General features: G+C 50.3%; 1 protein-coding gene across 1 annotated transcript in view; it reads left to right on the top strand.

Moving 5' to 3' along the window:
* The window catches only part of SETDB1 (SET domain bifurcated histone lysine methyltransferase 1), a 16,414-nt gene extending 4,742 nt beyond the window's left edge, over positions 1-11,672 (top strand). Inside the window, exons 9-19 of the mRNA XM_083813804.1 lie at positions 2,312-2,568; positions 3,286-3,888; positions 4,443-4,559; positions 4,902-5,071; positions 5,985-6,601; positions 7,268-7,296; positions 7,577-7,709; positions 8,398-8,560; positions 9,058-9,269; positions 10,088-10,176; positions 10,806-11,672. Of these exons, the coding sequence (XP_083669930.1) occupies positions 2,312-2,568; positions 3,286-3,888; positions 4,443-4,559; positions 4,902-5,071; positions 5,985-6,601; positions 7,268-7,296; positions 7,577-7,709; positions 8,398-8,560; positions 9,058-9,269; positions 10,088-10,176; positions 10,806-10,923 (2,508 nt within the window). The 3' untranslated portion in view covers positions 10,924-11,672. The remainder of the gene's footprint in view (positions 1-2,311; positions 2,569-3,285; positions 3,889-4,442; positions 4,560-4,901; positions 5,072-5,984; positions 6,602-7,267; positions 7,297-7,576; positions 7,710-8,397; positions 8,561-9,057; positions 9,270-10,087; positions 10,177-10,805) is intronic.
* Positions 11,673-12,510: the final 838 nt, after the last annotated feature.

The raw sequence follows: 12,510 nt of genomic DNA, 5'->3' as shown, positions 1-12,510 counted from the left end.
TTTCCTCCATGGCTAGACTTGTTTCCTGGATATACGAACTGTTTTCAGTTGTGCTTCTGGGGAAAACTGTAGATAAGGGCTGCTGGATGACTAACTGGGGGCGGGAGGGCTGACAGCCCAGCACCCCCTGAGCCAAATGCCTTGTTCTTACCCAGGGCTAAAGCTTCGCGCTTAATGTATTTCCAAGTTAGAACATTTGCTGCTTCTCTTCTGAAAATCTGAATTGCTCCCTCGTGTCACGTCCAGGCACTGGTCTCCGGCTGCCTTGCATTCCTCCACTTGGACTGACCTGCTCACAGACCTCAATGACTTACAAGGCACTGACAACTCAGGATCAGTGGTTGGTCTTGGTGGTCGCGAACCAAACCAGATAAAACTAAGCTACGGCCAAGTCACACACATGCCTCCTCCCACCAGGGGCCCAAGTGGGATGTTCTCAGAGGTGCGGGTTTGTGCTGAAGGAGGCCTGGATGAAGGAGGAACTCAGCCTTGTGACGAAGGGAGCATGTTTGAGAACACCAGGGTACCTGAGCATGTGCTCTGGGACTTTAATAACTTTGTAGGGGAGAGAGATGCTGTCCCAGTTCATTTTTGTCACCAGTGTGGATTTCCCATCCGAATTTATGGACGCCTGGCTCCCTGCCAGCATGTTTTCTGTCGTGACTGTGCCTTGCTACATGGGCAAAAGGGAGAAAGGAGATGCCCCAACTGTAAGGAACCTGTGCAGCAAGTGAAGTTTTACTCACCAGATGCTCTTTAGGTGTAGCAGCGTGTCAGAAACCCTGTGTGCCCCCAGCCTCCATTCTCAGAATTGGATTCCTCTCCAAATACCAGTGCAATATGACTCATTCTGCCCCTGGATGTGGGGACTAACTAGGAAGTGCTCCTCCTGTTCTGTTCTGACCTAGACTTGAGAATTGAAGCCACAGTCCTGTTCTTCATCTCTTTCATAACCAAGAAGAGAGGCCCAGAGCCAAAGGAGGTCTGCTCCAGCATGAGGAATGCAATGCTGGCTCCTAGACCTTCAGTCTAGGGCTCCACCTGTGAACGGAAGAAGAGCTGTGCTGTCACCCTAACACTAAGGCACCCTGTCGAGGGTGTAGGAAGGATGTGCAAAAGCACAACATGAAGACAATAAAGTTGTACTGCTGGGATCTGCCATCCTGCAGTCTTGCTGACTGACAAATCTCCTTTTCCGTTTAACAGTCCTTGCAGTGGTTACAAGAAACACTTTTTTTCTCTCCCCACAGTGGCTTTGACTTTAGGATCTTGTTTTCAGATTTAATACAAGCAGACACTACAGCCATTTCCCCACCCTGTCACTAAGTATTGAACTGCTTCAAAGACAACTTTTTTTTTTTTTAACACCACTGAAGGAAGGCAGCATACTACTGTCTTGAAGGATACTTTTGGGTTAATTAAACATTGGTTTTAGGTTATTAAAACTGAGAGATTGATTTCTTTGCTCCAGTGTTTTGTTTACTCTGAGGAAGGCCTGGTTCTCTTCCCTCTCTTCAGGCTCTTTTACAGTGCCAGGGAGCTGCCAGTGTCAGCCATTTCTGGCTGTCTAAAGCCTGTTGACAGAAGCATCTTTCTCTTGCTCTTGAGTTTCTAAATGTGTGTTTAACACCTTGTTTGTAAGGCAGGTGTTTGCTGAAGTTGTCACCCCTTCCTGCTCTTACTCTCTCTTCCTTTTATGCCCTGATAACATAACTGCGTTTTTCCACCTGTGGAAAAACTAGTGCCTTGCTTGGGGTGGCTTTTGTTTTATCAGTATAAATGGACTGAAGATTTCCACTGTTGTTTTCTCTGAGTGTGAGGACTGCTGTCTTCCAGATCACTCCCACTGTCCTGATATTGTGTATTGGGCTGCAGAGGTGTTTGGGAGCCCCTCATAGCCCTTTTGTCAGTGATATTATTACATTCCCTTGTACAGTCTTATCTCAGTGCTTGTTAGGGACAAAAAAGCCTTCTGTACTTCTTGTTCCTCCCACTGCTCAGTACTGTAGCACTGACTGAGCCTCTGTAAAGTCATTTCTGCTGTTGCAGGGGTTTCTTCATGCCTTGGTTTGTCCAGCTTCCTGAAGTGAAGGCCTTGGATGTGCTCGTTACATTCCCTCTCACCCTCATGCCTCACTTTCAAATAAATAGCTTTACAGCAGAAGTCACTTTTAAAAGTGGCTGAATTCTGACATTTGGTTGGAATTATTGTGGGATTGCAAACAGCACATGTAATCGGAAGTGTGCTAATTTCCACAGTTGTTAGGAAGAACCTGTTCAGTTTCTTTTGGCTGGGCACTGTTAACCTAAGTGGGTGAGGATTATTTTGGCTGCTCCTGCCTGTCTGAATCCTACCAGTTGTATGAACGTATGCACCTTGCAAATCACCTCTCTTCTTCCCTTGTGCAGATGCTCTGACAGTCAGCTGGCCCAGTCGAGAAAGCAAGTGGCCAAGAAAAGCACTTCCTTCCGTCCTGGCTCTGTGGGCTCTGGGCAGTCTTCACCTTCTTCACCTGTTCTAAGTGATACACCTCCTGCCGGAAGGACCGGCGCATCCCAGCAACATCGGTAAACAAAGCTTGTTCACACGTGGTACACGCGCAGCAGAATCCCTGGGTCCTTCTGAGAGTTTGGGGGTGCTGATACACATTTGGGGCTTGTTTCTTTTCGTGCAGGTCTGTCTTTTGGTATGGACTGAAACCTTTGCCAGATTGTCTGGTCCTGAGCATTTGTTGTCGTCTTACCTTATTTTCCCTCCCAGACAGCCGTTTGGTACATTTTGTCATTGACTTGAGCTTGGAGGGTCTGTTCTCAGCACTGGCCAGCAATTACCCCAGCAGGGCCCTGGCCAAAGGCTTTGACCTGCTTGTTTTTGAATGACTCCTGTTTCCACAAGCTTTCTGGGGCTTGAGCGTGGAGCCAGTATTAATGTATATCTGCAGGTGGCTTTTCCACAGTGGTGGCTTTGTCACAGTACAGAAGCCATTGATCCTTGTTCTGAGATCACAGCTGGCTTGTTCCTGCTTCCTTAGTTCTGTTTTTTTTTTTGTGTGTGTTCACCATGGCTGGTAACCATCCCTTTGGGACATGCGTTGCCTTACTGTAAGGGAATGCTGGAGCTTGTGTCTAATTGAACCAGGTAGGAAAGCCAGTGAGGTGCCCCAGTGCATAACTAGCAGCTGCTTTGTTAGGAATTAAGTGTCTAAAATCCATTTGCAGATTTAGGAGCAAGCACTGCTCTTCCTTAAGCTGCGGTTACTCAGCTTGTTCCTTTTAATGTAACAGGTTCTCAAGTGGCCAGGCAGGCGCTGGCACAGCACAGACCTTCCACGGCATGATGGACCGTGTGCCCAATGAGCCCTCTTACCGAGCCCCGCTGGAGAAACTATTCTACCTGCCGCATGTCTGCAGCTACACCTGCCTGTCCCGCGTCCGTCCCATCCGCAGCGATCAGTACCGCAGCAAGAATCCCCTGCTCATCCCGCTGCTCTACGACTTCAGGCGGATGACAGCCCGCAGACGGGTTAACCGCAAGATGGGCTTCCATGTCATCTACAAGACACCGTGCGGGCTGTGCCTGCGAACCATGCAGGAAATTGAGCGCTACCTTTTTGAGACAGACTGTGACTTCCTTTTCCTGGAGATGTTCTGCTTGGACCCATATGTGCTGGTAGATCGCAAGTTCCAGCCCTACAAACCCTACTACTACATTGCAGACATTACCAAGGGAAGGGAGGATGTGCCACTGTCTTGTGTCAATGAGATTGATAACACCCCGCCACCACAGGTGGCCTACAGCAAAGAGCGCATCCCAGGCAAAGGGGTGTACATCAACACCAGCTGGGAGTTCCTCGTGGGCTGTGACTGCAAAGACGGCTGCAGAGACAAGTAGGTGGCTCCTTGTTTGCTGCTGGGCCTGGTGGGTGGGGGCCAGCACCTGGACTGTGCTGCCTGCCCTGATAACAACCCTTTCCTGGCTCAGCTGAACAAACTGCAGCGTTTGGTGTGACCTTCGGAAAGATTATTGATGTCGTCAGCCTCCCAATTAACCTTAGCTATGTGTGATGAATATCAGCGTACCTTCTTGTCCCATTGTGGCAAAGCTGAGCTCTCAATGTGCTCTGTTTGTGTAGTCTTTTCTTTTACAGCATTTATGCTTCTGATCTCTGCTGTGTGATGCAGCATTTGATTCTGCTGTTTTAAAGTTGTGCTGAGCAGAAGTTCTTCCTCAGGGGCTGTCCAAGGTGGACCTGCAGTGGACTTTAAGCCCATGCAGCCCTGGTGGGCCACAGGTTTTACTCCTGGTCAAGTCCTGGGCGCTCAACTCTGTGTATATACATGCAGAAAGATGCAACTTTTTTTTTTTTTTTTTAATTCCTGCAAAATCGGTGTGTAAAACTAACCTCTGGGGCCTGGGTGGGTTTTTCTGTGTCTGTCTCTAGATCAAAATGTGCTTGTCACCAGCTGACAGTCCAAGCAACTGGCTGCACTCCAGGTGGGCAGATCAACCCCAATTCAGGATACCAGCACAAAAGGCTGGAAGAATGCCTCCCAACAGGGTGAGTAGAGCTGTGCGATCTCTTCTCCTCACGAATACCAGCCCCAGAAACTTGGCCGCTGATGCTATCAGGAGGCAGTATTTCCTGAAGCTAAGTGCAGATACTGAAAACCTGCCTCTCTGTTCTTGATTCATCTGTTAACGTGTGGCCTAGGGTGTCTATGCATTGCTGCGGTATCTGGCAACTAGTCTCACAGTCTCCCTACTCTGCTGAGCTTTAAGTCACTGCTGTTGCAGGTCCCTTTGCGTCGTTCCTGGCACAGCATCAAATCTTGGGATATGTCTTTCTCAGGGAAGATGATTAAGGTCCCAGAGAAAGGTTTCACTGTTCTCTTTCTTTCAGGGTTTATGAGTGTAACAAGAGATGCAAGTGCAACATTAACATGTGCACCAATCGCTTGGTCCAACATGGGCTCCAAGTCCGGCTACAGTTATTCAAGACTCAGAACAAAGGCTGGGGCATTCGTTGCCTTGATGATATTGCTAAAGGCTCTTTTGTCTGCATCTATGCAGGTAGGATCTCACCCCGCTGAACAAGGAGTTAGAAACCTCTTAGGTTTGAAACAGCTGCCGTGAGTGAAAAGCCTTTGCTGAGCCAGTGTTCTTCCAGGTGGTCATATGTATGCAGATACGAAACTAGTTTGTGTTGCTTAACAGGAGGGAAAAAATAAGTACTGAAAAGACCTGGTTGTGTCCAGCTTGTGTCAGGCCTGAGATGTATGCTTTGTTTATCTCAAAATGCAAAACCCATTAGAATGGGTGTGAAGCTCTTCCTGTGCTTGTTAAAGAAACAGGAAGGTAAAAACTTAGATGCTGAATTTGCAGCATTTTGATGCCCTTACCTTGCCCAACTCTGAAACAAAATGCTGCAGAAACTGGTATGGCTGCAGCGCCAGTGTCAAGAGAAGTGATCAGATCCCCAGAGCTGTCTCTGTGCACTGAGGGTGAATCAACATATACCTGCTTCCTGTTTACATTGAACCAGTCCCTGAGACATGGGCACAACCAATAAAATGCAGAAGTTGCACAGCATGGTTGCATTAACTCTGGAAAGAAACTAACCATGTGTATTGCCTGACTTCCTGCGTTTTGTTTTCTTGCCCTTAATATTGTTTCTGTGCTACACCCTCACCTCCAGTCCAAAGCCTTCAGAGAAAAAGGCAGTCACCATGTTTGAATTGCTGTTCAGAGATTTCATTGCTGGAAGCCTGTGTGTTAACAAGGGTCCACTTCAGGTCAGCCATGTGCTTCAGATTTTTATTACCTCAAGTATTAGGATAATATGTTTTCCTTTCTCAGCCCAGCTTTGGAATAAGGTGCTATCAGTCCCGTTTGTTCATCACTGAGCCCTTGGAGAGGACAAAATGGGTGGGGTAGGAATATAATCTGTGGAAAACTCAGTTTGCTTTTTATTTACCACTGCCAGGGAAAATTCTCACAGATGACTTTGCTGACAAAGAGGGATTAGAGATGGGTGATGAATATTTTGCAAACCTGGATCACATTGAGAGCGTGGAGAACTTCAAGGAGGGCTACGAGAGTGATGCAAAATGCTCATCTGACAGCAGTGGAGTTGACCTCAAGGAAGAAGAGGAGGAAAACACAGGCACTGAGGAGCAGGAGGAGTCCAATGAGGACAGCTCTGATGACAACTTCTGCAAGGATGAGGACTTCAGCACCAGCTCGGTATGGCGCAGCTATGCGACACGACGGCAGACACGTGGCCAGAAAGAGAACGGGCTGTCGGAGACAGCCTCCAAGGACTCGGGGCTCACCCGGCAAATCAGCCACGATGAGATCGCAGTAGCTGCCTCCTGTAAGCTGCCAGTGTCGGAGGAGACCTCCAAAAACAAAGTAGCCTCGTGGCTAAGCTCCAACAGCATGTCCGATGGCTTCCAGGACAATGACAGTGCCTCCTCCTTCAAGATGAGTGAGGGTGGTGAAGTCAAGGCCTGCAAAACAGATCTCCCTGTTGAGAGAGAGAAAGCATCTGCTCCTGTCCTGGGCGATGTGGATGGAGAGTCAAAGGCACTGAAGAAAGATGTAAGGAAGGTTTGTGGGACTGGAATATGCGTATTGCAGCCTGCTTTGCAGGCATGGATGTAGAAACTAAGACACAGATGTGCCTTAACTGTGCTCTTGCTTGAATGGCTTTTCAGCACAACTAGATCGACTGTGGTGCTGTTTGATGTGTGTCCCCTTGCCCTATTTACTTGGCTTTTGCCACCATGGGGGATGTGGAGGTGCCCTTTCCCTTCCTTGGGCACGTGGTGGTACAGAGGCTGTGAACAAGTAACTCGGCATGAGCTGGGCTGAGCTTGCCCCAGCTCAGCACCACTCCTGCCCCAGGGTGCTGCGTGCCTAGGCAGAGGGTGTGCAGTCCCGAGAAAGGGAACCACCACAGCCCCTGCCTGGCTGCCTGAGCTGGTGTGGGGTGAGCTCAGTCAGGGCTGGGGACAGTGTGGAGACGGAGGTGGTCTCTGTCCATCCTCTTGCTCTGGAGAAGGGGACCCAGAGCCCCACCAATGGGGTGTTAAGGACGGGGGACCTACAATGATAACTTGGCTCTTCTGGAGCACCCCAAGGACTGGGTGTTGCTCTGAGCAGTAGGGACACCCAGGCTGATATTTTGCAAGCATATCCCCAGAAGGGTTGAAGAATGCTCCAAAAAGGAGAAATCTTAATCTTCTGTGTTTGTCTCTTGTGCAGGAACCTGAAGATTCAAGCAAATTTCCTGGGTAAGGTTTCTTAAATCATATTTTCCTGCTTCTTATTTCCAAATTTCCCTCTGAATGAATTGCTGCAATTCTAGGGTTCTACTCTATTACTGCCATTGCCAGAGGGAGCTGAGAGGCTGGGACGGCCTGGGCTGTGCCCTGGCGTGCACTGGCAAATTTAAACACTTGGAGATGATGGTCTCTCCCAGCTCTGCTTTTTTCAGCTGCTGGGTCTCTACCTGGCTTGCAGACAGGCCTGGTGGAGACAGAAGTATGACCTGCTCTTCTCCTCACCTCATAGGCTAAGCGACTTGGGAAGGATGTATGGCTACAACCCGAGCCCTCCCAAACTAGAAGGAATCCGGAGACCGACGAGCAAAACAGCCCTGCTGCAGAGCCGACGACACTCTGTCCCCCTGCAGCCCACCACAGAAGTAAGCGCTGACCCTTCAAGCTTCAGACATGGGCTACAAGGGGTGAGCCTGGTTCTGCCTTATAGTCCCAAACTGATTTGGTGAAAGCCTCGAACTTCAGGGTTTTGTGTATGCTGCTTTTGTTCCCAGCTGAGTACCGGAGCAGTGCCTTTGGTTCCTAGTTGTGATTTCTTGGAGAATTCTGACTTCCTTCAGACAGTGTGGATCTCTCTTGGTTCTGAAAGCCCAAAAATTAGGAGAGTTTTTGTGTTTGGTCTTCATGTTAGAATGGGATGTAGCACCTTGGTTTGCATGCCCAGCACCCCAGGGATCTATTGCTCAGAGGAGCTGGGGTTAGGAAGCCATCTGTTGGGGGGATAGTCATCGCTGGCCTTTGTTTTGGGGTTATTCTCCCTTCCCTGCAAAACCCAGAGCACCTGATGGGCCAAAGAGGACTCATCTCTGCGCTGGTGCCACAGGACTAAGAAGCCCCCTGAAGCCCCACTGCAGATTGGCCTGTGAGGTGGGGTTTCTGTCCCCTTGTGGCTCAGTGTCCACGTGTGTTTGCAAAAGGGCTTCCTAGAGTATGGAGTAAAAGAGTAAAATACTTTTTAGAGAAAAAGGAGCCTTGAATGTCATTTGGAAAGCATTGGGCCAATGCTCTCCCCTACCCAGGCTACACTCACAAGATGCTAATGCCTTTTTGCAGGATGTGCTGACCCTGTCAAGCAGCACAGACAGCGAGGGGGAGAACGGGCAGACAGCGGCCGGGCAGGCCCAGGGCACCACCAATGACAGCGATGACATCCAGACCATTTCGTCAGGCTCTGAGGAAGATGAAGGGGATGACAAGAAAAACCCCTCCGGCTCAGGTGAGGATACCTGCACCGCACTGGGTGCGGAACACTGAGAAATGAGAGGTGTAGCAAGAAATACTGGCGAGAAACCACCGGGAAGGGTTGATAGTTGCTGCCCCCATTGGCAGGGCATAGCAGCTGTATTTCATGTCCTGCTCCAGACGCCTCTGAGCTAAGTGGTACAGCCAAGGCAGGAAGCTTCCCAGTGCCCTGCTTGTGCTAAAACTCTGCAAAAGCCAGTCTTCGAGTTCTACATAATAGTGAATATATAAGAGAAAGCAACTGTGTGATGCTTTTTATGGTGGGTTTCCCGTCTCTCCTGGGTTGGGTGGAGAGCTGGGAGATTTCCAGGAGCCATTCCAAGGTTGTGTTTTAGATTTGAGCTGCATCTCTAAGAGGCTTATCACCCCTTTGTGAGAGCAGAGCACCTTGGGTTGGCAACACTACTGTGGGGTTCCTCATTTGAGAGGTGGAGAGAGGAAGTGGCAGCCTTTGCTCCTCTGTTGTGGCAGGTCCTGTTAAGAGGCAGGTGGCAGTGAAATCCACGCGAGGTTTTGCCCTGAAATCTACTCATGGGATTGCCATCAAGTCAACCAACATGGCAGTGGCCGACAAGGGTGAGAGCGTACCTGTCCGCAGAACCACGCGGCAGTTCTACGATGGAGAGGAGTCTTGTTATATCATCGATGCCAAACTGGAGGGGAACCTGGGCCGTTACCTGAATGTGAGTCACAGCCCTCAGCAGCTCTGTGGGAGCACTGTTTGAGTGGGATTTGAATTAATCTGACCTTGGATAACCACCCTAAACCTTGGTTTGTTGTCCCTGCCAGTCTCTGTTGTGTTGGGTTGCTACTGTGTGGTGTGATGCTGGTTAGGAGCTGAGCCACCTCCTGGCCACCCCGGCCCCTCCTCGAAGGGTACAAGTGGATGATTGTTGCTGATTTGGGCAAGATTTTGGATGTATTTGGGGTGAAACTAACCCTGCTGCTCCAGTACAGTGGTTTCACTCCGTTCCTGGATGAACTGTGGATAGCAGACAAACCTGTTTGCCCCTTGCTTCAAGGTGGCAATGGAAGCCCTGAAAATAGGGGATGAAGAAGGAATGTCTCTGGTTTTCTTAGCACCCTTGGCATCTGAGAAGAGAAAGGGACGTACCTGAGGTAACCTGTGCTTTTAGCGGGCCTCTTCCTGCCCAGGAGTAGATAAACACAAACAAAAAGAGAAAAGAGCAGGGCTGACAGGATGATTCCCCACCCCCAGAGCGAAACAGGGGAGTCTGTTCCAGCCCAATGACGTGTGGTAAGTGGGATGGCCAAGTCAGTCCTTCCAATGACCGTTACCTTTGCCTACTTGGATCTAATGACTCATCCCTAGTCATGCAGGCAGGGGAAGGAGCGTGCCCTGTCTCATCAGGATTTCACTGAACACAGCAGTCAAATCAGGAATGCTGCTTGTTTATAAAGGGTTATATTTATCGCTGGCTGGTCTGCATCCCTCCTGACACAGGAACTTGCTTAGTGTTTGTCTCTGGTCCCTTTGCAGCATAGCTGCAGCCCAAACCTCTTCGTGCAGAATGTTTTTGTGGACACACATGACCTCCGCTTCCCCTGGGTCGCCTTCTTTGCTAGCAAGTAAGTCAGAGCGCTTGGGGAAGGGCGGGTGGACAGTGCCCACTGACAATTTGCGGGCCTTGGTTGAATCCAGCCCCTTGGCTGGGGCTGCGTGACCAGTGTGGGCTGTTTCCTCCTGGTAACCACTGCCCTGGTTTCATACCAGCCTGAGCAGGGAGAATGGGCTTGGAGATGAGTTGGGTGAGGACTTCTCTTCCTGTGATAGATTCTGGTGCGGTTTGCATCAGTTTGGGGCCTTTCCAAAGGGGAGAGGTGAGCACGGAGTAGTTGGCTGCCTGGGGTGTTTGGGTCACCAACAGCAGCAGGATGAGCCGCCACCTCACAGGCAGCACCGGGCAGGGGTGAACCCCTGCTGTGTGCCTCTCTGGCGCCACAAGCATGAGCTCCCCTCAGTGAAGCCCCATGGGAGTGATTTATCAGGGAACTTTGTCCCTTGTTCACTCTGGAGCCAAATGCAGCTCTGCTGGCTGCTTCACTCTTGCCCTGGGTAAAGCTGGACTGCCCTGCCCTGGCCGGAGAAGCTGTATGTAAGCTTTGCTCTCTGCTAGCAGGAGGTCCTCCTGTTTGGAACAGCCTATTCCCCCAGCCTGTCCTCCTTGTGCACTTACTTGTTTGTTGATTCTTTCCAGGAGGATACGAGCTGGCACAGAGCTGACATGGGACTACAACTATGAAGTGGGCAGTGTAGAAGGCAAAGAGCTGCTGTGCTGTTGCGGGGCTATTGAGTGCCGTGGGCGGCTGCTCTGAGCCCACCGGCGCTCCCCAAGTGCTCTTGACTGCTGGCCTGGTCCTAGCTTTCCCTTTGTGAGGGTAAAGTACTGTTTCTTCTGAGCAGAGAAGGGTGGTGGTTGTTTACTGGTAACTGTTACAAAGCTGAGTACCATGGCTTTGAGTTCTCCTGTTCACTTGAAAATTGGATCATCAGCTGAACGCAGACCAGAACCAGAACCTGGTGTAATGCACCCGGAATGGCTGCAGTAGGGGGTAACAGCCAAGCCAGCTACCTGATGCTGGGAGCTTTGGCTCTACTGTGTCCCATGGGCTACATTAGCCCTACACCAGACTGATTTGTCTCGACACCACAGAAAAGGGCGTTTGCTGAGCTGTGATGTAAGACAGCTGGTGGAGGTCCTTAGCTGTCACACAAGCAGCTGTTACTGCTCTCTTCTAGCTCTACTGAATTTAAGACAGAAACCTCCGGGCGGCTCCAGCCTGTGCTGATGGTGCTGCTAGTCAAGTGTTTCCAGCAGGAAATACTTCTTAGAGACTCGAGGGAAGCACTTCATCGTTGGGATGGGGCTGTTGCTGTCGCTGCAGCCTTAGGAGTGGACTGGGAGGGGACAATGGTGAGGCTAAGCCATGTACGAATGGACCAAGCTGGGGGTATAGCAATGCAAGTGAAGTTGGGTGGAAAAAAGCATCTCTCCTCAGCTCCTAGCTGTTGTAAAAAATTGTATTATTGTTGAAAAGCAATAAAGTGTGTTTTTCTACTAAAATTTGGCTCAACTTCACCCCCAGCTTTCTTTTCTTTTTGGCCACTTCGCTCTGTGTCATGAAGAGAAGCTAGGGTGAAGCTGGTGCTGGCAGTCAGGGAGGACAGGACAGCTGCCTGCGGCACAGACACCACTACTGGACTCTGTTTTCTCCAACTACTGTGGTACAATTTTAGGTGTTAGTGGCTGGGGTAGGGAGGAGGCGGGAAGGGCGTGTCTGAGGTTCAATAATGTCATGCAAATACTGGCTAAAAGTGGCAGATTTTACAAATCAAATTCAGTTTGTTGCGCAAAACCAACCTGGAGAAGCAATGGAGCAGCAGGAAGAGGGCCAGAGCCCTAACGGCAGGGCTCCAGCCACCGCTGCGTCCTCAGGCACCCAGACTGAGGGCAGTGCTCAGCCTGTGCAGCTGCACTCACACAGGTGACCCCCCCCCCCCCCCAAAATGAACGGGCGGGGGGGGGCGGGGCACAACTCAAAAATTAAAAAAAAAAAAAAAGGCAGCTTTCTGGGGCCTCTGTGAGGTCAGTCCCGGCATTACAGGCCCGTTGAATAGCAGCTTTGTGCTCCTGATGGGGGCAACGCAGGCAGCTGCTCCGCACCGTGGGGCCAGGGCTCCCACGCAGGGCAGCAGTCCGCTGAAGCAGCACCAGCCCAAGCACCAAGCTGGTTCTGAAGCTGGGGACAACTTTCAGAGCAGGGGGAAAAAAAAAAAAAGAAAAACCAACCCCCCCAAAAAAAAGAACTCTTCAGTTCTGCCCAGTTTTAGCACTGCCCTACTGAAAGCTAAAGGGATCAAGCTTGAGGCATTGCCTTCAAACCTACATGCCCACCCCCCCC

Source organism: Anser anser (assembly GCF_964211835.1).
Source record: "Anser anser genome assembly, chromosome: 28".
NCBI lineage: Eukaryota > Metazoa > Chordata > Aves > Anseriformes > Anatidae > Anser > Anser anser.
This window is presented reverse-complemented; position numbering and strand designations above follow the sequence as displayed.